This window comes from Hyperolius riggenbachi, chromosome 6, assembly GCF_040937935.1.
Source record: "Hyperolius riggenbachi isolate aHypRig1 chromosome 6, aHypRig1.pri, whole genome shotgun sequence".
Taxonomy (NCBI): domain Eukaryota; kingdom Metazoa; phylum Chordata; class Amphibia; order Anura; family Hyperoliidae; genus Hyperolius; species Hyperolius riggenbachi.
The window spans coordinates 203,255,030-203,280,224 of NC_090651.1; the positions used below are offsets into that span (position 1 = coordinate 203,255,030).

At 42.7% G+C, this 25,195-nt stretch overlaps 1 protein-coding gene across 1 annotated transcript in view; it reads right to left on the minus strand.

Moving 5' to 3' along the window:
- Positions 1–1,550: 1,550 nt before the first annotated feature.
- The window catches only part of SRPRA (SRP receptor subunit alpha), a 52,344-nt gene continuing 28,699 nt past the window's right edge, over positions 1,551–25,195 (minus strand). The window contains exons 6-11 of the mRNA XM_068240315.1: positions 22,344–22,430; positions 20,502–20,674; positions 14,861–15,074; positions 7,794–7,957; positions 5,284–5,382; positions 1,551–3,077 (exon numbers count right to left, since the gene is read on the minus strand). Of these exons, the coding sequence (XP_068096416.1) occupies positions 2,949–3,077; positions 5,284–5,382; positions 7,794–7,957; positions 14,861–15,074; positions 20,502–20,674; positions 22,344–22,430 (866 nt within the window). The 3' untranslated portion in view covers positions 1,551–2,948. The remainder of the gene's footprint in view (positions 3,078–5,283; positions 5,383–7,793; positions 7,958–14,860; positions 15,075–20,501; positions 20,675–22,343; positions 22,431–25,195) is intronic.

Genomic DNA, 25,195 nt, shown 5'->3' on the forward strand with positions numbered 1-25,195 from the left:
ATGGCTAGTACTGCAGTGGTGCATCCAGAAAGCCACCGCAGCCTCCGTCTCAGGGTGGGAGTACAGCTGCAACAAGTAGGCTAATGTTAACTTGCGGCAATAGAATTTGTAAACAGACACTGCTGCAAATATCATAGAATGTCTGCAAGTATATGTATTTTTAAATTTTTTTCACTTTATCTCACATTCCTTCCTCTGTACTAAGAGGTCAGCCCTGAATGTGTGTGAAATGGAATACAAGGCCACGATGAGCTCTGCCTCTTCCTGCTGTCCACAGACCAATGAAACCACCTCAGCTGGCAGCCCTGCGCAGTGGATGATTAGAAGGGGCAGAACAGGGCTCCAAGTCTAAGTTATCTTTTCTGGGATCTAGAGTTCTTAGGGCGCACTGAAAAGCACCTGGAGTTTAACAAGGCTACTTGAAGCACCGCGTTCAAGCAGCAGTAAACACTAGAAATTGTAGATAACATTACAGATCATACAGGACACTAGATTTGTAAAAATGCAGGCACATACTGCATCAACTGAATTTTATGAGACTAGCATCTCTGGCAAGTATAAAGTTACAAACCACTTGTTACTGAATAACATGTACTGACAAGTAAAAAAAAGAAAAACAAAACAACTGACTAGACCAGTAACTACGCTGTGCCGTACATCATCTATTTCAGGCGCAACAGCAGCAAATAAGCCATCAATCTAGATCTGTATAAAGGTGGCCACACACGATACAATAAAATGATCCGATTTTACGGTAATTCGATAAAAACGATCAGATCTCCCCAAAAAAAAAAATTGAATGTTTTTTTTTTCATTCGACTGAAAAATCCGATCGGATTTCCCGTTTTCTTCGATTTTTATCGACCCGGAATGCCAGATATTTTTCTTCAATCTTTCTAAAGATTGTATGGTGTGTGTTAGATTGTCAACTTATTAATATACACACCCTTGCAATTTTCTCAGAGTTTCCAATCACTTTTATCATAATTGGGGAAAGATTGAACATAGGTGTGTGGTACATTGGTCATATTTTTGAAATGTTACAATCAGTCAGAAAAATTGATTAAAATTCTTAAACTGAACAGATATTTAAAAAATTGTATGGTGTGTGACCACCTTAAAACATCTCCAGAGACAGACAATACAAAGATTTTAAACAGAGCGTCTGTGGTGTTCAGTATTCAGGTACCAGTGTAGAAGTTTGATGACAGTCAATGGGGAGAAATAAAATGAATCTATAGTGTCACAGGGCCTGTAAGCTGTTACTTTAGAGTTAAATTCATAAGTGGTTTTGTTATACTGCAGATGCTTTTATTTTTGAATCAAGGGAAAATCATTAGTTGAAACTGAACGGAGGCCCATAGCTGGTCAACCTGGTTCCCTACTCCCTTGCTCACTACATACAAGGTAGCATAACACTGTTGACAACAGAGGTGCTTTGACTGGTCTGTATATTCCCCAAGGAACACTAAAAGGGCTCTTAAAGCGGAATATAACCCTGCATTTCAACTTTGCTCTAAAACATTATTTACAGTATATTATATGCAACCAGCATTTTTTTTTTACTAGACCAGCATTGGAAGGGTTACACAGGGCTTTAAAGTTCCTTTAGATTTCTGCAGACGCATCCGAAGCTGAAAAGAGATACATTTTGTTTACAGAAATGTATCTAAGTGTTTAATGTGACTCCTCTCTCTGACTGAGAAGGAGCTTGGAGGACTGCCAAAGAGTGTGTAACTGTTTATCAATAGATACATAGAATGTAACAATCTGAACTTCTGCATATCTCTCCACGGAACTTGAAACGTCTGTGTTAAACCCTTCCAATGCTGGTCTAGTAAAAAAAAAAAATGCTTTTTGCATATAATATGCTGTAAATAATATTTTAGAGCCAAGTTGAAATGCAGGGTTATATTCCGCTTTAAGTTAGAGAAGTCATGGCCACTATTCAGTTTGCCAATTACGTGCAGCTTAAAGGAATCCTATCATATATTGTAAGTGAGCTGGCCATACCTGTTGTTACAGCCTTTGGTTCAAGGGTTGTCTTCCTCATCACTGCTTTACAGCTTACAGAAGCTCCAACTCTTGACAAACATTCAGCAAATGACAAGAATCTTCTTGTATACTGGAGGCTGGTTTCAGGTCAGCAGTGATGGATGACAAGCTTGCATCATAAAAAAGTAAAATACAACTGCTCACACAAATCTATTGATAGTGGCCTCTGAAGCAGCAGTGTTCGTTTACAAACACAAACTGTTCATTAACACGATTACTTGAACTGAAAGGAATATGGAGGCTTCCACCTTTATTTCCTTTAAACTTTCCAACTGTCTTGCAGTTACACTGATCTATAGAATGCAGCTACTGGAGTCAGGGAAAGCCAGAACACTCAATCTGTGTACTTGTTCTAGGTTAGCAAATCAGAAAATAATAGAGGCAGAGGATCAAGATAGCAGCCAGATAAGTGGCACTTTAAAAGGAGAGTCGGCAATAATTGCTCCATTTTCTTTTAAGGATTCCTTTAAGGAACAAGTACAAACAACCAGCAGCTCTCCAGATGCTGGCAGAGCATTCACAGACTTAAATTGCTCTGCAGTTGGGTAGCACTGATTGCTTGGACCTGCAATATAGCAGCTGAGTGATAACCGAGTGCTAGAGATGGTCAATGAGATGCTAATAATTCTGGCTTGCATGCAAATTCAATGCAAACTACAGTATATGTAGCTTGAAACTGGGTGAATCAAATGCACTTCCTGATGATTTTGATGGAAACAATTTGCATGCAAGCTTCAATTAGTGTCTCAATGACTTTCACTACTAAGTGTTGATTGATGGGGGTTGCTCAGCAGCGACAAACATTACTCTCTTTACCGTAAACATGATAGCGCTGGGGGAAAAGCCAAGAAGATTGCAACACTCTAATGGCAATATAACTGCTGGAGAAGATGTTAAGCCTTCATCAGCGCAGCAACCACGGCCTTGGCATTCAGGCTACGCAGGTCGCAGTATGTTTGCCCCGTGCCTACAAACACAATTGGCTGTCCGGTGATGTAAGTCATGGAGATGGCAGCACCCACCTGCAAGAGGAACAGAGTGTAGGTAACAGACAATAGTGACATCATAAAGAAGAAATTAAGATGCACAGCAACCAGATTCTAAATGCCCTGCATATGTGGCTTAAAACCCAACTAGTGCAGCAATTAAAGTATCTAACCTCAAAATCACTGGTACCAGTAGAATTGTAAAACACAGCTCTCTTTTTTCAACAAATTGGCACTGACCACATAAGAACATCCCATGACACCCATCCACCTCTAGGTTTTCAGCAGGTCTTGTCAGTTAGTATTTAATGCTAGTTTAAAAAAGTTGCCCACCACTTCTTCAAGGTACTCACGTTGAAGGAAATGCCCTTGGCACAGTTTCTTTGGCGCCAAAGAAACTGCTCTGTCGGAATTACATATTTTTTTTAATTTTAAGGTGAAAACTCTCAAAATTAAGTTTTTAAGTATTGCCTGCTGTGATCTTTCTGTATGAGTCAGCCCTTAAAGGAGTACTGTAAGGGGGGTAGGAGGAAAAAGAGTTGAACTTACCTGGGGCTTTTAACAGTCCCCTGCAGACGTCCCGTGCCTGCACAGCCAAGTCACCGATGCCGATTCACTTCCGGAATTTGTGACTTTAATGTCTCAAAATCCACTGCACCTGCACGGGTGCGTCCTCGTTTCCGCTGACGTCACTAGGAGTGTACTTCGCAGGCGCAGACCATACTGGCCAAGTGGCTGTGTGGGCACTGGACGTTTGCATTCTTAGTAATTGTAGGGATCAAGGAATATTCAATCCTAATGCCAAGTAACACGTATACCACAAAAAAATAATATAATAATATGCAAAAATGTCCGAATATATAGAAAATGTATCAAACCTTTTATCCAAAAATAGCTTAAAGAGAACCCGAGGCGGGTTCTAAGAATCCTATTAGCACACAGAGGCTGGGTCTGCATATAATGCCCAGCCTTTGTTGCTATACTGTCTCCCTCCAGGCCCCCCCTGCGCTCTGCTGTCCCCCATAAATCACACGGCGCTGAATGGCAGTGCAGATGTAAACAGCCTGCTAGCAATGTCGCTAGCACGGCTGTGTAATTTATGGGGGACAGCAGAGCGCAGGGGGGGGGGGGGGGGGGGGAGACAGAATAGCAACAGAAGATGGGCATTATATGCTGACCCAGCCTCTGTGTGCTAATAGGATTCTTAGAACCCACCTCGGGTTCTCTTAAAACATATGCTTCATGCTGCTTGTGCAGTGACAGTCCCAAAAACTGTGCTACCCCTTTAAAACCAGTATGGCACATCTGTGCCAGCACTCAGTAAATCTGGGACCCTCTATACACTAAACATGAGTCGGGACAATTAACCACAACAGACTCACCTCCTGACCTCAATTAAAGGGACCTCCGTGTTGCGCATTCAAGCACCGCGGTTACTGCAGTAACGTTGAAGATGCAGACAAGGCGGTTCCTCCGTAGACGACATGGAGTGAACAGAGACGGATAGGCTTGCGGGTCATAACAACACCAGGACACGCGAGTTGACAGCACTTTAAGGGGGCATCCAGGAGGACAAGTGGTAAGTGTATGTTTGATACAACGCAAAAACCTCATACACCATATGTATATATGACTATAGTCATCAAGCACTGATTACTTGAACTGTTATACAAACATAGAGCCTTGTTCAGAGTGCCTTAGTACGAGTTTGAATCCCAGGAATATTAGGAGAGAGCTATGGGAAAGGACATTCAGACCATGAAAGTGGATTAAACAGTAAGAGAAGGACTTTTCACAAGCCCGCAATATCAAGTGCTCTTTAATTGGGGTCGGGAGGTGAGTCTGTAGTGGTTCATTGTCCCGACTCATGTTTAGTGTATAGAGGGTAAGGCCCCGTTTACACTTAATCAGTTGCTCTCAGTTATAACTGAAAGGTCAACTGATTTTTTAAAGTAATGCCCAAGTTTTCCTATGGCACCTTTCACACTTGACACATTTTAACTGAAATCTTTTTCACAATGCACTACTATGACGGGGCCTAACAGACTTACTGAGTCACTGCACAAGCAACATGAAGCATATGTTTTAAGCCATTTGTGAATAAAAGGTGTGATAAAGGAGAATATAAAATATATATTAGCGTGTGCTAGTGCACACACGTGGAAACACGTATTTAACATGTACACCAGTTTTGAAAGGATGGTATGGTTGGGTCTAATTTAAAAAAAAAAAAAAATGTTACCTTATCATCGATTGTATCAAATTTGGTGAGCACAATGCCATCAATGAGCCGCGGTTTCTCTGCCATAGAATGGTCAGCTAGTGCTTTGTTAAACTTCACCTGCAAGAAGGAGAAACATACCACATGATCTTACATTATAACTCTGAGTGTTGGCATAAAATGAAAAAAATAAAATAAAAATAATTACACACACCACACTGTAGCTACTGGAACTTGAAAACATTTAGAAATGGCATTGTAGCCCTTTCCCGACTTGTGAGCAGCCACAATGCGCAGCCGCAGTACATCCTCAGAGATATTAACCTCCTTGGCGGTTCAATTTTTTCGCCAAGGAGGCTGCATTACACATTTTTTGTAATTTTTTTTCTGTTTCATGTAGCTACCCGAGCGGTAGCTACATGAAACACCACTAGAGGGCGCATGTGTCCCACTAGTTCGATCGGCGCCGGCAACAACAGCAAACCGGAGATTGCGTATAGAACGCGATCGCCTGTTTGGCTTCTCCTGTTGCCATGGCGACAATCGGAATGACGTCATGGACGTCAGCCGATGTCCTGACGTCAGGCGCACTCGATCCAGCCCTTTGCGCTGCCCGGGAGTGATTGGTCCGGGCAGCGCAGGGCTCTGGCGGGGGCCCTCTTCCGCCGCTGCGTGCGGCCGATCGCCGCGCCGCCGATCAAGCTGTACGCGTGGCTAGCAAACTGCTAGCTGCGCGTACAGCACTTTACCGCATTTAAATCGCCCCATCAGGGGCTGAGATATCCTCAGAGGCGGCTTACCCCGAGCTCAGCTCGGGGTTACCGCTAAGGAGGTTAATAATCATCATTACTATACTGTTATTTTTGTTCAGTTCAGCCTAGTGGCTCATTTCACTTACGAAAGTAAACTTTTGTGTATCTGTATCTGGTGAAAATTCTTGATTGTCAATGCAAGTCTATTTCGTGTTTTGCTTTACACAACTGTTTGGTTGTACTGTTTATATTGCTTCTTAAAAAGAAAAGCAGAGTAAGAGAGGTGTCCCAGAGTAAGAGATGCTTTTTACACAAAGACATGGGAGAAAACAGAACTTGCTCGTATATGATATGATGTAAGAGTGAACAGAGGCGCCAGCAGGATGAGGCCCGGTTCACACTTGCGGTTTTGTAAAAACCGGAACGGATGTCCGGACCGCACCGGATCCGGACCGGACCTAATCCGTACGGTTCCTATCCGGATCAGGTCCGGATCCGGTCCATTTGCATCCGTTTTCCGTGCGGTATGAACACGGTTGCGGTCCGGATCCGGTTTCTTAAAGAGATAACAACCTGTAAATACCTGGGGTCTGGGAGGTCAGCAGAAGCTCTGGGGTCATTGTTGGAGACAGGTGGACGTGTGGAGACCATCCGTGGATACAGAGACTGCAGTTGGGACCATGGATCCAGTCATTTTTTACTCGTACCTGGGAATTCTCTCCTTCCTGTTGTTCACCTAGTACTATGTGGGGAGAAGGCCTCACCTCCTCGTTATCAGACATATCATCAGACATGTTGCTGCCAAAGAGCTCCAGCATGAAATCCCTGCTGCTCCACTCTGTGAACGCTGGGCCCATGTGGTCCCCATCCAAAATGGCCACTAGAAAAAGCATAGGAAGTGGGGTAGAACGTCCGGTTTTTATAGCCAGTGTGTTGTGCGCTCTCCGGTTCTCATTGCTTTGTATTGGCCAGATGCAACAGTCCGGCTCCGCTCCGGATACGTCTGCCGGAGGAGCCGGACCAAAAAATAGCGCATGTTGGATCTTATGCCGGAGTCCGGTCCGGACGAAACGGACGCATGTGAACGGACGCGTAGACTTTCATTGCTATGCCGTGCGTCCGTTCCGTCCGTTCCGCATGTGGTCCGGCTCCGGCACGGCGACCGCTAATGTGAACCGGGCCTGAAAGGTTCTAAAAGGCTTAAAATCCCTCAGGAGGTGGTAGTGGACTCGCCTTCCCGAAGCAGACAAGATACCGTCAGTTTTATGACAACAGGTTTATTAATATACTCCAAAACAAACAGTGCAACGCGTTTCACAGGTATGTTCTCGCTTCCTCAGGCAATAAACAAATAGGAGTACACAGTATAGTCTCAAGGTCACGAATAGCGCCTCTGTATATGCTCGTATATGACTTGGAGAATGCTGATTGAGTGCTCTCCTAACTGTGGAAGCCACCTGTGAAGTTACGACAGGTTCTGAAGCAGTTTTAAAGCCAGCAGTCCGTTCGCAGCAAGTATCTGAGCACCAATGTAATATGGAGCATTTACAGGGAAAATTATCATTGCACTGTATTAAAACTGATAATTGGTAGCAAATGGTTAAAGGACTTTTTTTTTTTTTTTTTATTAGTATTATTTCAGTTAGCATCATAATTTTATGGCAAAGGAAAAAAATACTATGCAGTACCAATAGCACAGCAGAATAAAGGATCAGTATCATATATATGCATGGACAGATCCCTCCTTTAGCTCATATTGAAGAAACGGTATGTACTTACCAGCTGGTCCACAGCCTCATTGCCGACCAGTGCCTCTCCAACAAATAGCACAAGGTCTGGCATATTAACAGCGATCAGCTTGGCCAGTGCGGTCATCAGAGGTGCATTGTCCTGCATACGGCCAGCTGTGTCCACCAATACCACATCGAAACTTTGGTTTCGTGCTAGATGGGTGAGAAAAATAGGTCAAAGTGAATCAGACTCCACCATTCAAAAAGGTTTTACACAATAACGCAGAATAAGATTATTAGCAAGTATCACAAGCTAATCATTTAATTTATCCTACTAAAATCCACCTTAAGGGGAGAGTTAATTAAGAAGCATGAGATCCATTTCTTCAAGCAACCGATGTGTAGGTCTGTGTCTGGTTGGCTGCAATCATTTTCTAATGCATTGCTTTTGCTTCTTGTTTATCTTATCCAAGAGGCAGAAGTGACACAGAGGCACTCAAAGGCTGGCGTTTCCTTCCCCGCTTTTTAGAAATTCAACAGCCAAAGTCCCACAAAACAGTGGTTAATAGATAACGTCTATGTACAACTGTGTGTGATTTTATGGGAGATAAGTACTTTTTACTATATCCCTATACTGATTAGATGCTTTACATTTGTGAGTGCCACTATACTACACATACTGAGTATTCTAAGGAGGCAACCTCCTTAATGCCTTGTAAGGGTTTTTCGCCTTCCTCTGGATCAACAGGGAAATGTGAGGAAGCAGGCCGGCGTTGTACTTTGTTTTCTGGTTGAACTCGATGGACGTATGTCTTTTTTCAACCCAAATAACTATGTAATTATGTAACCACAAAGGAGTGAACTGGCCAAGCACAAAAAATACAGTTATCTTTTTTGGAAACCAAAATCCTCAAATTTTGACAACACTCAGTTCCTTCTTTTGCTGTCAAGTGTTCCAGACTGTTGTGCATATGTTTTTTCAAACTGTCATTGAATATTTCAGGGCTGTGGAGTCGGAGTCGTGGAGTCGGAGCAATTTTGGGTGCCTGGAGTCGGAGCAATTTTGGGTGCCTGGAGTCGGAGTCGGGAAAAAATGCACCGACTCCGACTCCTAAGGGCTCTTTCACACGAGAGGCTGCAGTAGAAAAGGCTGAAAGTCAGCCTTTTGCTTAACGCCAATACATAGCGTTTTCAAAGCGTTTTGAAAGAGTTTTACAGCTCATATGAAAACGTCCTTTTTTTTTCTTCTATAAAAATAAGTGAACAAGTTAGCTGTAAAACGCTTTGAAAACGCTTTGAAAACGCTGAAGTTGGCGTTTTCCGTTGACTATCATTGAAACGCCAACAGCCAACTTCGGCTGTAAACAGCCCTGAAAAAGCTCCCGGGAGCGTTGAAACGCAACGCTCCAAAACGCCGAGTTAGATGTGAAAGGTAAAATGAAAGTCTATGGACTTTCTTTTACCTAGCAAAACGCCAACTTCGGCCGTGGCGTTAAAACGCCGAAAAATCCCTCTGGTGTGAAAGGGCCCTGATGAATTTGTAACTGTAATTAAAATAGAAAATATGATAAAATGTTCTATTTCTCAGATAGTCATTAAAAAATAAGGTATATATACAGTATATATACAGTAATAGCTGTGCTTAGTCCACAAAAATGAAATAAACCAATCAAAATTAGTTACTTATGCTGCTTCAATAAAGCAGTCCCCGTATTTTTAAATTTAGATATACATATCTGATTGTGACTGTATATATGATGTGTACACAGGAATCTCTTATATATACTAAATAACATCTATGCTGTAAGAATAAAGCCTAATGTGTAGCCGTGTCACTAATAGAGATGGTCAATGAGATGAAAATAATTCTGCGTTGATGCTGGTTTATGCAAATGTATGCACTCTCTTTGCTCATGAAATCAAATAATTTGATATGTTGTTAAAATTTGGTTTGGTGACTACAAATTAAAGGGTACCTGAGACGGATGAAAACAATTTTTTTTTATACATACCTAGGGCTTCTTCCAGCCCCCTTCAGGCTAATCAGTCCCACGCTGTCCACCTCCACCAACTGGATCTTCTGCTATGAGTCCTGGTAATTCAGCCAGTTAGCACTGTCTGGCTACGTGCCGCTTCCACAGCCAGGAGCATTCTGCACCTGCGCAATAGTGCCGCGCAGGTGTAGTACGCTCCGGCGGCGGAGTGTGTGCATGTGCACTACCCCAGACTGGCTCAAGTACCTGGACTCATAACAGAAGATCCAGGTGGCGGAGGAGGACAGCGAGGGACTGATTAGCCTGAAGGGGGCTGGAGGAAGCCCCAGGTATGTATAAAACTTTCATCTGTCTCAGGCTTACTTTGTTACACAGTAGTACTATACTCTACATATGCACTCCCCACAGAGCTGCAGGGAATGCACTGAGAATGTTGTGCACATTAAACAGAGGTGTTGTCTATCACCCATAAACCTGGTTCAGATTGTACATGAAGAATGTGTAATAGAGGAAGAATCCCCTCATTCCCCTGCAGAGTACCTGCACATCATTCTTACATGTACCCACGGTTACATTGCCTAGGGCCTGATAGATGTTCTTTGTTCCGGTTTGTACCTTTTACAAGTACTCTTACCAAGGACTTTTTAGTCTAAAGGGAATAAATATAGTAGTCTACATATCCTTCTCACTTCAGTTGTCTTGTAAATTTCCTAAGCGTTGGCAGTTAAGAGACGAACTTCACGTTACATACTGTCAATCAACAAAATTGTAATATGCAAATTATAGGAGTCTGAGTCGAGGAGTCGGAGGAATCCTAAACTGAGGAGTCGGAGTTGGTGGATTTTTGGACCGACTCCACAGCCCTGGAATATTTCTTACTTGACCTTCCTGTCAATCACAAACTAATTAAAGAAATTCTTACATTTCTGGTGAGCAGGTCAGGGGACAGGTGGGACAACAACTGCAGGCTATAAAGGAAGGGATTCAAAAAATAAAAGTACTTGTGGATACTTTGTGGTACTTGCATTTAAAAAATACCATCAGTGGAAACAACAAAACCCCAACAAAGCAACATAGCTAAGTGTTCACTATTATGATCAAAAGCTTTGGTAGTGTCAGATACTGAGCTTGCTAAATCTGCGTTTTTATCTTTTTAATTTTATTTTCTTAATTCCCTAATTTTTTGTGGTGGCAATTCACATGGTATTTTGATTTTGGGTGGGGTAATTAAAGGGGCTCCGAGCAGTGCAGAAACTATGGGAAGATGCATATCATTTTAAAGCTCTCTTTCTCCTCCTTCCAATGATATATAAACCGCCGCCCTACGCCTTTTAGTTTTTCGCTATTTTCGCGATTGAAATTGCTGTGGCCGAGATTTCGATCACAAAAATAGAGAAAACTAAAAGGCGTAGGGCGACGATTTAGGTGTCGTCAGAAAGAGGAGAAAGAGAGCTTTAAAATGATATTCATCTTTCTATAGTTACATTGTATTACACAGGGCGACTTTTTCTCAAAGTCAGCAGCTCCATTCAGCAGAAAAAGTCGCCCTGTGTAATACAATGTAACTATGGAAAGATGGATATCATTTTAAAGCTGTCTTTCTCCCCTTTCTGGCGACACCTAAAACGTCGCCCTACGCCTTTTAGTTTTCTCTATTTTCACGATCGAAATCGCGGCCGTGGCAATTTCAATCGCGAAAATAGCGAAAACTAAAAGGCGTAGGGCGGCGGTTTATATATCATTGGAAGGAGGAGAAAGAGAGCTTTAAAATGATATGCATCTTTCCATAGTGTCTGCACTGCTCGGAGTCCCTTTAAATGCATATTTATTCATTGCTGAACAAAAAGTTCACTGTAACATAACAATCCTTGTTCACTGTATTAAAGAGGAACTCCAGTGAAAATAATGTAATAAAAAAAGTGCTTCATTTTTACAATAATTATGTATAAATGATTTAGTCAGTGTTTGCCCATTGTAAAATATTTTAAATCCCTGATTTATATTCTGACATTTATCACATGGTGACATTTTTACTGCTGGCAAGTGATGTAGCTGCTGCTTGCTGTTTTGGCAGTTGGAAACAGCTGTAAACAGCTATTTACCACAAGACAGACAGGAAACTGCCAAGAGTATGTACTCAAAATTTCTTTGTGGGAGGGGTTTCACTACAATATCAGCCATACAGCGCCCCCTGATGGTCTGTTTGTGAAAAGGAATAGATTTCTCATGTAAAAGGGGATATCAGCTACTGATTGGGATAAAGTTCAATTCTAGGCCAGTGTTTCTCTTTAAGATGATCAGCTACAACAAAAGCAAAAAGGCTGCATACAGCCAAAGGGTTAGTAATGGATTAAGACGTTTTATTGTAGCATCACAGAGAAAAAAAATAAGGCTCATGCATATCGAGCCAGTAGTCAGCCCTTAAGCTGGCCATACACTGGCCCGATTTGCGCCGTTTCGACAGCAGATTCGATCACTGGGATCCAATCTGCTGCCAATCGTTCGCGCTACACGACGAATTTCGATCTATTCCGTCCGATCCCGCCGTGCGGAAAATAACAGTCGATCGCCCGCGGGTAAAGAGCGCATCGCTAGTGGCGTTCGAGTGCCCGACGCAACAGAGCTGCAATACATTACCTGCTCCGCCGGTGCGAGTCCCGGGTCTCCGCTCTTCTTCTCTGCTCTGGTCTGGTCTCCGGCATGCTTCCCTTCTTCCTGTCCCGGCAGGAAGTTTAAACAGTAGAAGGCGCTCTACTGTTTAAACTTCCCCCAGACAGGAAGAAGGGAAGCATGCCGGAGACCAGACCAGACCAGAGCGGAGAAGAAGAGCGGAGACCCGGGACTCGCGCCGGCGGAGCAGGTAATGTATGCGGGCGGGGGGAGCGGCGGCAGCACCACCACCACCACAACAGATTGTGAACGGTTTCAGGCTGAAATCGTTTCACAATCTGTTTGCAGTAAAGGTAGCCATACAATCCCTTTCTGATCAGATTCGATCAGATAGGGATCTGTCTGTTGGTCGAATCTGATGGCAAATCGACCAGTGTATGGCTACCTTTAGTTAAAGCCATATCCTCCCGATGCTACAATACAAAAGTTACAATCTTAATCCATCGCCTATCTTCTGGCTGTTTGCTGACCTTTGGCTGCTCGTGTGCGTCGATTGGATCTACAAGTTCTGCAAACGAAAGAGAAATAGGGGTCTGAGCAGTTACCGTATAATAATCACCAATACTATGCATGAATCTAGTCAATACGTTTTTAAAATACATATTTAACTTTTTAAGCTTGTGCTCAAAGTTAGCTAACAGTTCAGAATCTTAAAAACCATCTAAAAACAAGGCAAATGGAGAACCACTTGCAAAGAATTCAGAATATTGGTTTACTTCGCCACTCCTGGGTTACACTCACCTCCCTAGACCGGACCAGTATGCGTAACACTGTTTAGCATTTAGTGCGAATCTCCTGCCATTGCCTCCATTTACAATCATTCAAGCCTTTAACAAATAACAACATTTCTATACCGCTTTTCTCCCATAGGACTCAAAGCGCTTAGCCTCAGTCAGATTCAGTAATTGGTAGTAGGTTGAAATGTTAACAGAACAAAATTATATTTCTGCAAATGCCAAACTGCACAGGTGGGTTTTCAGTCTGGGTTTAAACAGCAACTTAAGCCTCATACAGATCTATGTTACTTATTCACTATTTTATATTTATTAATATTTTTATTATTATTCCCGCCCGCTCGATCAAGGACGCGTGTTGCCGGGCTGTGCCTGTGCACTGATTACCGATTCTCCCGGCCCAGAAGTAGCTTCTAGGGGCTATTAAAACTTAACGAAGGGGGACAGAGAAGAATGGGGGGGGGGGGGGGGGGAGGCGGTGGGCACGAGGACAGCTGGTGCACATACCTGCTCCCCGGTTTTAATTTTTATTTAGCGGCAAGGTATCCTTTAACAAAATAATCAGCTAACTTTGCTTCAAAAGTCAAATCATTATCACAATCTGTGAACATGTACAGCGGAGATCACGCTATCATCATAACTAAATTATAAGAGCATACTTACTGCTATAAAAGAGGAGCAGATGTGTTTGAAATCATTTTCTTCTTCTGTAAGCAATGGCTACCACCACCAAAGTTATGCATGCAGCCACCATCGCTTTGCATAAAAATAGCCTCACAAACTAAGGAAATTGATGCCCAGACTACTACACCTGAAAGAGTAATTTACTGGATCATCAAGAACTTCAAGATCAGAGGTTCAATTTGAGGAATAAGGCTTCGAGGCGTCCAAAAGTGTCTAGCAAGCACCAAATCATCTCCTCCTGAGGAATCATAATTGGGTTGCCACCATCGCACAGCTTTCTCAGTATTGGCAGCAGGTGGGCAGGAATGCATCAGCACACACAGTTAACTTTTGGACAATGGCCTTGGGCCAAAAAAGGAAGCAAAGAAGCCACTTATTAACCCCCAATTTGGCAATGTAGCTGATATGCAGCATGTCAGACCAAACTGCAGGAGTTATGAAGAAAAAGGGTTAATAGTAACCATCGACTCTGTTCATAAGTTTCAAAGGCTCTTCTTGGCAAACTAAATTTATGCAGTGTTTTAGTTTTTCAGTATGCCACAGAAATATGAAAATGTAAAAAAAAAAATTTAATTATGCTGAAGCAGCAGATTTCAAAACAACATTTATGTAATTGCCAAGATTTATGGCCACTATATCATAGTACTACAATACAATGTCACTTTTATTATAATGGTAGTTATTTGGTAATTCTGGTAAGTAAAGGACACTTGAACTGAGAGGGCTATGGAGGCTGACATAATTATTACCTTTTAAACCATGCAAATTGTCTGGCTGTCCTGCTGTTACTCCAATATTTATAGCCTTATACCCTGAACAAGCATGCAGATCAGGTGGTTCTGACTGAAGTCTAACTGGATTAGCAGCATGCTTGTTCCCGCTGTGTGATACAGACACTACTGAAGCCCAATAGATCAGTATAATTGCCAGGCAACTGGTATTGTTTAAAAAAATGAATGTTTTCACCTCCACATCCCTCTCAGATCAAGTGTACTTTAACAATAAGGAAACATGAGCAGCATGTACAAACTTACCATATGATATGGCCTCCATGGCAATGCCGGCCGCGTCTTTGCCATACCCCTTCTCATAGAGTTGCACCATGGTCCGGCCTTTGTGTGCCTCAGGAGGGTGTAAGGAATTAAGGCGTCTTGTGTGTGTGCGCAATTGCTCCACCGCCCCGGCTCGGAATGTGTCACAAGCTGCTATGAGCACGCTAAAACCGTTCTCAATCAGCCAAAAGCAGATCTGCAGGCAGATAGGAAAAGAAAAAAATATTTGATTTTAAACTGCCATCTTCATGCAGTGGACCCACTGCACAGCAATAACAGCTGTGTAACTTCAGAGCTACATCATATTTTACTCTGAACTAGCATATTTTGTCTGCTGAAGCACAGTACAGATGAAAGAAATAGCCAGAAAAGGAGAAAACTGCAGAGAGAACTGAAAGGACCGAACTATAATCTGGCATAAGGCATGGAGGAGGATTACTTACAGATAGCACTGAAGGCTTGAGGTATAAAGAAGGATAAGATATAACAAGTCAACGAGGATAACATGAGCCACAGAGCAGAACCAGCCATGAGGCACAAAGCAGACCGGTAGAAGGAGTCATTAGGAGCAAAACAGACAAGTTTAATGGGCTGAAGTGCACAGTCCAGACAGCTATCCAGTCAGACAGTCAAAAGGCACAGAGCAGGTTGAGGTCAAAGCCAATAAACACAGAGGGATGACATACAGACAGGAAGAATGAACTAAGAGCTACAAATAAGCATAAGACAAAGTATGAGGAGCGAAGCATAACGAAGTACGAGATACACTAAAATAAAAATAAGATTAAAAAAAGGGTGTGACATACACAAGCACACAGAGAAATAAGACACAAGACAGGCCCCTGCTGGAAATAAGGCATGAGAAATGGAAAACACTGAGTTATAATGTGGTATATGGCTACATAAGACATAGAGAAGGATGATGTACTTAAAAAGAATCTGTAACAAAAAAAAAAAAAAGTCCCCGGTGAGCAAGGCCGGTTCAAGTAACAATTGGGCCCTAGGGCAAAATTAGCCTGGAGGCCCCCCAACAGACACCCCCCGACCAAAAAGCGTCATTAGAGGTGCTTTGTTGCAGCCAAATTTCCCTCCTGGGCCCCTGAGCTGGCTACTGACCCTCCCCCAATCAACTCCCAACTTAACAGACTCTGCAGAGTCCCTGGGGAGCAACAGTTAAGATGGGGGAGTGACACCTTGGGGGCCCCTACAGGCTCTGGGGCCCTGAGGCAATTGCCCATTTTTTCCTATGGTAGCTCCGGCCCTGCCTGTGAGGTACTTACCTCGGGAGGGGGAAGCCTCTGGATTCTAACGAGGCTTCCTCCGTCCTCCTTTGTCCCATGGTGGCAGCGCTAGAAGCCCCCGAACGGCGGGCTAGCCATCTGCGCAGTAGAGCGAACCTGACTGGGATTGGCTAATTTCCACCTGATCCCATCGGGGAGCCGCTACTGGGCCTGCGCTGGAGCTGGGGAAGGTAAATATTGCAGGCGCTACAGCACGACAAATTGTCGGCTGTAGTTTCGGGAAGGTCCAGCGCTGGGGACTTTTTCCGTTACAGAGTCTCTTTAGGAATAATAATATAAAAAAATAGGCATGACGGACAGAAACTATAACTACTAAAGAGCCATGGAGGTATATAAGAAGGCATAACAAATATTAAATATAATGAGTTACAGAGAGTAATAAGGTATAAAGAGCAGAAAGGAAAACAGTAGGGAGTCACAAAATAAAGGGGTATAATGAAGTATGGGGCACACAGAGAGGCTAGATTTGAGGCACAGGAAGAAATGAGGTATCAAGTTCCTTATCCTGAAAGATCTGGTGATCAATAGACCCTGAAGCAGTTGAACAACAATTATTAATAGTAGTTATTAATAGTAGAAAAGCAAAGTTTACCCATCTCAAAGATACACTACATTGCAGGATGCTAACATAATAAAATAATAATAATACCTACAGTGGAGGAAATAATTGTTTGACCCCTCACTGATTTTGTAAGTTTGTCAAATGACAAAGAAATGAAAAGTCTCAGAACAGTATCATTTCAATGGTAGGTTTATTTTAACAGTGGCAGATAGCACATCAAAAGGAAAATCGAAAAAATAACCTTAAATAAAAGATAGCAACTGATTTGCATTTCATTGAGTGAAATACGTTTTTGAACCTTCTAACAATAAAAGACTTAATAGTTAGTGAAAAAACCCTTGTTTGCAAGCACAGAGGTCAAACGTTTCTTGTAATTGATGACCAAGTTTGCACACATTTTAGGAGAAATGTTGGTCCACTCCTCTTTGCAGATCATCTCTAAATCCCTAAGGTTTCGAGGCTGTCTCTGTGCAACTCTGAGCTTGAGCTCCCTCCATAGGTTTTCTATTGGATTAAGGTCCGGAGACTGACTAGGCCACTCCATGACCTTAATGTGCTTCTTCTTGAGCCACTCCTTTGTTGCCTTTGCTGTATGTTTTGGGTCATTGTCGTGCTGGAACACCCATCCACGACCCATTTTCAGTTTCCTGGCAGAGGGAAGGAGGTTGTCGTTCAGGATTTCACAATACATGGCTCCGTCCATTTTCCCGTTAATGCGATTAAGTTGTCCTGTGCCCTTAGCAGAAAAACACCCCCAAAGCAAAATGTTTCCACCCCCATGCTTGACGGTGGGGATGGTGTTTTGGGGGTCATAGGCAGCATTTTTCTTCCTCCAAACACAGCGAGTTGAGTTAATGCCAAAGAGCTCTATTTTGGTCTCATCAGACCACAGCACCTTCTCCCAGTCACTCAGAATCATTCAGGTGTTCATTGGCAAACTACAGACGGGCCTGCACATGTGCCTTCTTGAGCAGGGGGACCTTGCGAGCCCTGCAGGATTTTAATCCATTGCGGTGTAATGTGTTTCCAATGGTTTTCTTGGTGACTGTGGTCCCTGCTAATTTGAGGTCATTCACTAACTCCTCCTGTGTAGTTCTAGGATGCTTTTTCACCTTTCTCAGAACCATTGACACCCCACGAGGTGAGATCTTGCGTGGAGCCCCAGAGCGAGGTCGATTGATGGTCATTTTGTGCTCCTTCCATTTTCGAACAATCGCACCAACAGTTGTCACCTTCTCTCCCAGCTTCTTGCTAATGGTTTTGTAGCCCATTCCAGCCTTGTGCAGGACTACAATTTTGTCTCTGACATCCTTGGACAGTTCTTTGGTCTTTCCCATGTTGGAGAGTTTGGAGTCTGCTTGATTAATTGATTCTGTGGACAGGTGTCTTTTATACAGGTGACTAGTTAAGACAGGTGTCCTTAATGAGGGTGACTAATTGAGTAGAAGTGTCTAACCACTCTGTGGGAGCCAGAACTCTTAATGGTTGGTAGGGGTTCAAAAACTTATTTCACTCAATGAAATGCAAATCAGTTGCTATCTTTTATTTAAGGTTATTTTTTCGATTTTCCTTTTGATGTGCTATCTGCCACTGTTAAAATAAACCTACTATTGAAATGATACTGTTCAGAGACTTTTCATTTCTTTGTCATTGGACAAACTTACAAAATCAGTGAGGGGTCAAATAATTATTTCCTCCACTGTATATTTGTATAGCGCTTTTCTATCAGACCCAAAGTGCTAGAGCGCACTCAGTAGGCAGTAACAGTGTTAGGGAGTCTCGCCCAAGAACTCCTACTGAATAGGTGCTGGCTTACTAACAGGAAGAGCTGATATTCGAACCCTGGTATACTTTGTCAGAGGCAGAACCCTTAACACTATCCAGCTGCTGCCCCTGTTTAATTCTCCCACAAGGAATACAGTTCTAAGCACTGGAATACAGGAAGGACATTGAAGCTTTGGAACAAGTACAAAGACAAGCCACAGAATTGGTAAAAAAAATAAAAAAAATAAAAATAAAAAATGGTCTGACTAGGAAAAGTTAAATAAACTGGGCTCATTTAGACGGGGTAAAAATGTCTCACAGGTGATTTATTATGTATAAATATATCACAGAGCACTACAAAAGCTTGGCAGATGACCTTTCATTTTCTTGCATTGAAGGACATATACGGCTATAATTTCTAGGCAATTCTGTACATTGCTGATCCAGGGATTTTATCAGAATGACATCACGAGTCAGGAATTATATTTTTTCTCCTTTTTAAAGGTAATTGGCTCAAGCCTTGTAAGGGTTTTTGCCTTCCTCTGTATGGCCTAGTGCACACCAGAGCGGTTCTGCTGCGGTTTGCGATCCGCTTGCGGGTGCGGATCCGCTAGGGTAATGTATTTCAATAGGCTGGTGCACACCAGAGCGGGAGGCGTTTTGCAGAAACGCATACTCCCGGGCTGCTGCAGATTTTGGATTGCGGATGCGTTTCTGTCTCAATGTTAAGTATAGGAAAAAAGCAAACCGCTCTGAAAAAAACGGCACTTCAGAGCGGTTTGCCAGGCGTTTTTTGTTACAGTAGCTGTTCAGTAACAGCTTTACTGTAACAATACATGAAATCTACTACACCAAAAACTCTTCCCAAAAACGCAAAATGCTAGCTGAAACGCTACAGAAAAAGAAAAAGCGTTTCAAAATCTGCTAGCATTTTGCAGATCTGCTAGCGGTTTTTGGTGTGCACCAGGCCTACCAACTGGAATACGTGAGAGTGCAGGACAGTGTTATACTAATTTTTTGGTTGAACTTGATGGAAAGATGTCTAACAGAGTGGACATCCAATACCTTTGCTGATAATTTTGCAGGAGCACAGCGGCATCCAATGCCTCGTCTAATGATCATCTTGGCCAAGAGCATTGTAGTTCTCATAAACCCCCCGCCTCCAACTCTTATGCGCACCACGTCCCCACACAAACTGTGGGTGCAGAGTACTTGGGATGTACCTCAGTGGTGTGCCTATCCTGGACGCACATGGGGGAGAGCTCACAACCAAATTCTACGTTGTAAACTACTATTGGCCTGTGTAAGTGCAATACTTGATTACATATTTGGGAGGATGTGTGTCATTATTTCAAAATGCTCTGTTCAATCAAAACCCAAAAGCAAAGTCTAATTTTTCTGACATAAATTAAACAATGGGTGCTTAATTCTTTTGTCAGTTTCAAGATATTTCAGAAATAATAGTGGGTTCTTTTTTCGTGGAGAGGTACCAACAAACTTATCTAAGTCTGTAAGCTCAGCGTTACAGTTTTGCGCAAGTAATTTTACCACGATCAGCTCGGTAAAATCCCTGTACACTCTCGAGATTCCCGACGATTGCAATAAGCGCTTTTATAAGCACTGTATTGCGATCGATCCAAAATCATGAGAAAATGCTGCAGGCAACAAGTTTTGCGATTGTCGTTAATCGCGCAACGCCCACGATCGGCGGCAATCGCTTCGGCAATTAGCGGGAATCACCCGATAAGCGCCCTAGTGTTAATGGGCCCTTAGTTCGGTTCTGAATATTGCTTTATATTTTCTGTTTACTAGTCACAATAAACCGGCTATTCTTTAATTGTATTCAGTACAAAAAGAAATGTGGATTTAAAAACATGATAAATGTGTGACTTAACATTCAAAATCTCAACTGCTTTGGCTCTGAACCAAAGCTACAGTACAATAAAGAGAACTGTGCAGTGAGGCCACATGAACAGTTGCTGATGGATACACTTACTTTGGCCAGGTTGGTGGATTTCCCCACTCCATTTACCCCACAGAAAGTGATGACATATGGACGACGCAGGCGCTGAGATTCCATCACATCACGCAGCACGTCCACACGCCGCTTTGGTTGCAAGATCTGCACCAGAGACTCCTGTAAAGCCTGCTTGACGGACGAAGTCACAGCTAAAGCAGAGAAAAAAAACAGACTATTTCAATACTGCTTCTATTAACCTGCAGAGAAAAAAAACACAATCAATGAAATTATTAGATCAGCTGATAAAACATTTTTGTTTTATTAAATTTGCCACATATGGAAATTACTCTGTTGCTTTAGATCTAGACAAACCCAACACCATAATTTGTGTTTGCTACAGGTGACACTATGCCCAGTGATCTCTTACAGAATGCATGCTCAGTTTGACTGTGTGACATCCCTGTCCGATTGGGAGAGGGGGCTACCACTGCAAGTAAATACCATAGCAATTGGGGGAGACACTTTAGACCAGACCGATTGTCATTTGCCTCAGTTTTGTTGGCTGTAGAGGCAAACCTGTACAGACATCACAAACCGTTGTTTTTGCTGGAAGAGTCCAATGTCTGTACAAACCTTTCTGCTCTACAGGGACACCAGGTGGTGTATTTCTGTAAATGTAAATTGTGCAGAAAATGTGAATGGACAAGTTCTGAGGGTCAGCAGAAGGGGAGAGGAGGACAGGACATGAGAAGCCTCTGGAATATCCAAAGTCTTCCCTGTTCTTTAACAAGAACTGAAATTGAATTAGGCAGGGATCACACTTGCCTGTGTTTATGCACATTTTCTGCATAGAAAAACATGTTTAAACTAAGAACCCATATTAATCAATGGGCTAATTCACACTCAAATGTGCTTTTGCATGCAGAAAAAGCAAAGCAGCATAACTCCACACACTGTGCATTCTATCAAATTACATTAGCTGCAGTGAAAACGTGCATTTTTTCACATACAGACATGGTGTGCAGAAAACAAATGCAGATAAACGCACACCGAAAACTGATAGGCAAGTGTTAACACACTAAGTTTTCATGCATGTTTGACTGCATGTGTTTTCTGCACACTATGGGCTTCATTCACTAAGACAAACATGCCTTATGCCTTATCAAAGTTAGCACGCCTTATCAAAGTTAACACACCTTATCAGAGTAGCATAGCGAACTTATGCCTGCTAATTGGCAATGAGAGCTCTACTCGTCCTGCCCTAAGTCCCTGCAGGTTCAGAGCGCTCGCTATGCTACTCTGATAATGCGTGTAACTTTCATAAGGTGTGCAAACTTTGATAAGGCATGCTATTTGTCTTAGTGAATCAAGTCCGCTGTGTGTTTGTGTGTTTGAGAGACTGTGTACTTTTTTCACAGCAGCTAATGTAATTGATAAAGAAAACCCACAGTGCTGCACTGCTGTCAGTTTGTTTTGTACACACAAAAAAAGCATTCACAAAAATGCGCTCCTTGCCAAAAAGTTTTCAAATGATCAATTAATTAATTGATCCAGATTTGGAAAATGAGTAAAAAACGAATTTGTGCAGTGAATAACTCATGCAGCATGATGGGCGGTCTCTAGGCAGTCAGTACCCCACAAGAAAAAGTACATAATCCAGGCTTTTTTTTTTTACAACAAAAAAACCAATTACACACAAGGAAGGATGGAATGAGGAAAAAAGGAGGTAGGTGAAAGGAAGGAAGGGTGGGTGGGAGAGAGAAATGAAGGAAGGCAAGGCAGTGTGGGAGGAATGAAGGAAGGCAGGGTGAGAGGAATGAAGGCAGAAAGGAGGGAAAGAAGGAAAGAAAAAAAAAAAACACAAAAATGTTCACTCACTGGAGAATGTTCCCATCACTTTTCCTTCCAGTTTCTTTGCCACAGACTCGCAAAGCTGCACCGCAATGTCAGCTGCCACATTCTTGGCTGCAGAGGAACATGGGAATTAAAGGAGTGAACATGACCACAGGACAGATGTAATAATAAAAAAAAACAAAACTGGAGGAAAGTGCAGTACCTAAAGGTTTTTGGTGATGTTCTCTCCTAAGGGAGCAAACAGCACTTCACCAAGAAGACACACAAGTGTACCCAAGTAAATTTTTCTGACAGATTCAATTATTTTGTTTGGATCTCCCAGAAAGACAAAAAAAAAAAAAAAAAAAGGATAGATAGATTCGGAACAATGACAAAGATTAGTGGCCAGACAACTTCTGGCCACACGCACCACAAAGGCATAAGGCTGAACATAACAGTAGTGCCCAAACAAATAATTCTCATCAATGAGCTAGTTCACCAAAATAAAACCAGAGATGAACACTTTGGCAAAAAATAAACATATCCCCCGATAGATTTTTACAAAAATACTATACCTGGTACTTTCGCCGCTGTGGTGTGCCGTTTTTTGTGCTTCTTTTACTAAAACTCCATGCAAAACACAGTTCATCAGAAAAGCATATTATTTAGTGGGCTGTGTCTAAAATCTCTAACGTTTAAAAAGCTCTTGTAGTGTGAATTAGCCCTGAATGCTCAGTCAGGGATTTTCTCAGGGCTGATAACAAGCAGGCTGAGCAGTGTAGAATGTAACAGAGAGCAGGGTAGGTGCTTTCTCTAATGTTCCCACTGATATATATGGTAAATATATGAGGGTGCTTTGTCTCTGGTACACTTTAAGCTACCCATACATCAGACGATATATGGGCAGATCGAACAAGAGGCAGGTCTCTCTCTGATCAAATCTGATCATACAGAGATCTGTTGCAAGCCAATACATCACAGGCCAATTCCTGAATGATTGATTTCAGCAAGAAATATCTGAAGAATGGGCCTTGTGGCACTATCCCCCCCTCAGCCCCAGCCCCACCACCACCACCCATGTGCAGAATACTTTAAATGTCCGTCATGGCCTTCGGGCTCCATCCACATACAACTGCCCCATGTGGTTGCCAGCATATACACGCGCCTATGTTACAACAGCAACCACGTGGGGCACGTGTATGGGGATGGAGCCCAAGGCCAGCAACGGACAGGCAAAGTATATTGCCAGGACCGGTTCTCTCATGAAGCAAGGTGAAACATTTGCATCAGGCGCAGAGATTTCAGGGGCAGCATTTTTGTACTGTGTGTACCTTCCTGAGGCGGAATGGAGTGGCTGAGGGTGTGCAGTTTATTTGTCAAAGACTGCCAGCCAGTGTGCTATTGTGTTGAGCTGCAGCATGTCATGTGAGAACACTAAATTAAGCGAAGTAAATTGTCGGGTGCTGTGTGATCATTCCAAATTGGGAGGGGCGCATCATCACAAGTTTGCCTCAGGCAGCAAAAAGTCTAGAACCGGCCTTGTATATTACACCTGGAACCAAGGGGGAACATTTTACATTGGGAAGGACAGCGTGGGGGTTCCATCACCTTCGTCGCTTGTCCCGATATCGCACGCCATTACCACCGTACATCTGATCAAGCAAGTCGGTTCTACATCTTGCAGCATGTCCAATTGATACATGTGACCAATTTTGGCCAGAAATTGGTTGCATTGTCGATTGGGCCTGCTCTTGTCGGCACAGATTTTCATCCGGATAGTCGATCGGCCATCCGGATGAAAATCGATCGTCCGACAAATCGCATGATGTATGGCCACCTTTAGAGCCCATAGTGACAATCATCCATATGTCTCTGCCAAATTGCTCTTCATGGGTATGCTCTGCATCTTGACTTAAAATGCCACATCTCCTCCCCACCATATCAGTGATTGTTGAAACACATAAGCATTTGCTGCTTTGTTAGCTCTGCCACACCTCCTGCATGTTGCTCATGCCCTCTTCTTTTCCCTACAAAGGGATTAATCAAATGCTTCCGTGCTGTGGTATTTGATTGGTCCTTTTCAAGCTGCATATATTTGCATAAAATTATTATTAACATTTGCATCTACTCAGAATTATCTACATCATATTGATCATCCCTTGCGGCACCAATTGCTTTTATGCCCTCTCTCCGGTACACCTCCTCCAACCATAAATCTTCCCTGTCTGCCAAATACCTGTGCCCTTCATCATATTACAGGAAAGGCAAAAAAAAAATTCATTTAAAGCGGAATATAACCCTGCATTTCAACTTTGCTCTAAAACATTATTTACAGCATATTATATGCAACCAGCATTTTTTTTTACTAGACCAGCATTGGAAGGGTTACACACAGAGCTTTAAAGTTCCCTGGAGAGATATGCAGACGCATTCGAAGTTCAGATAGATACATTTAACTAAACAGAATGTAACAAGTGAGGAATGTTACACACTCTTTGGCTGTCCTCTAGCTCCTGCAAAGTCAGAGAGAGTGAGTCATATTCCACAGTTAGATACATTTAAGTAAACAAAATGTATCTATCTGAACTTCGGATGCGTCTGCATTTCTCTCCAGGAACTTTAAAGCTCTGTGTGTAACCCTTCCAATGCTGGTCTAGTAAAAAAAAAAATGCTGGTTGCATATAATATACTGTAAATAATGTTTTAGAGCAAAGTTGAAATGCAGGGTTATATTCCGCTTTAAGAGCACTACATCAACTATAATTGCTTCCATAAATGTACTTTATTTAGCCACCTCCTGCCATGGGCTGAAGGAAACAAATGCACATGCAGGGGGGCCGCCATGTTGGAGGGGGTAGCATCCAGGACGAAGGTGACAGCAGGCGGCAGGGAGGAGG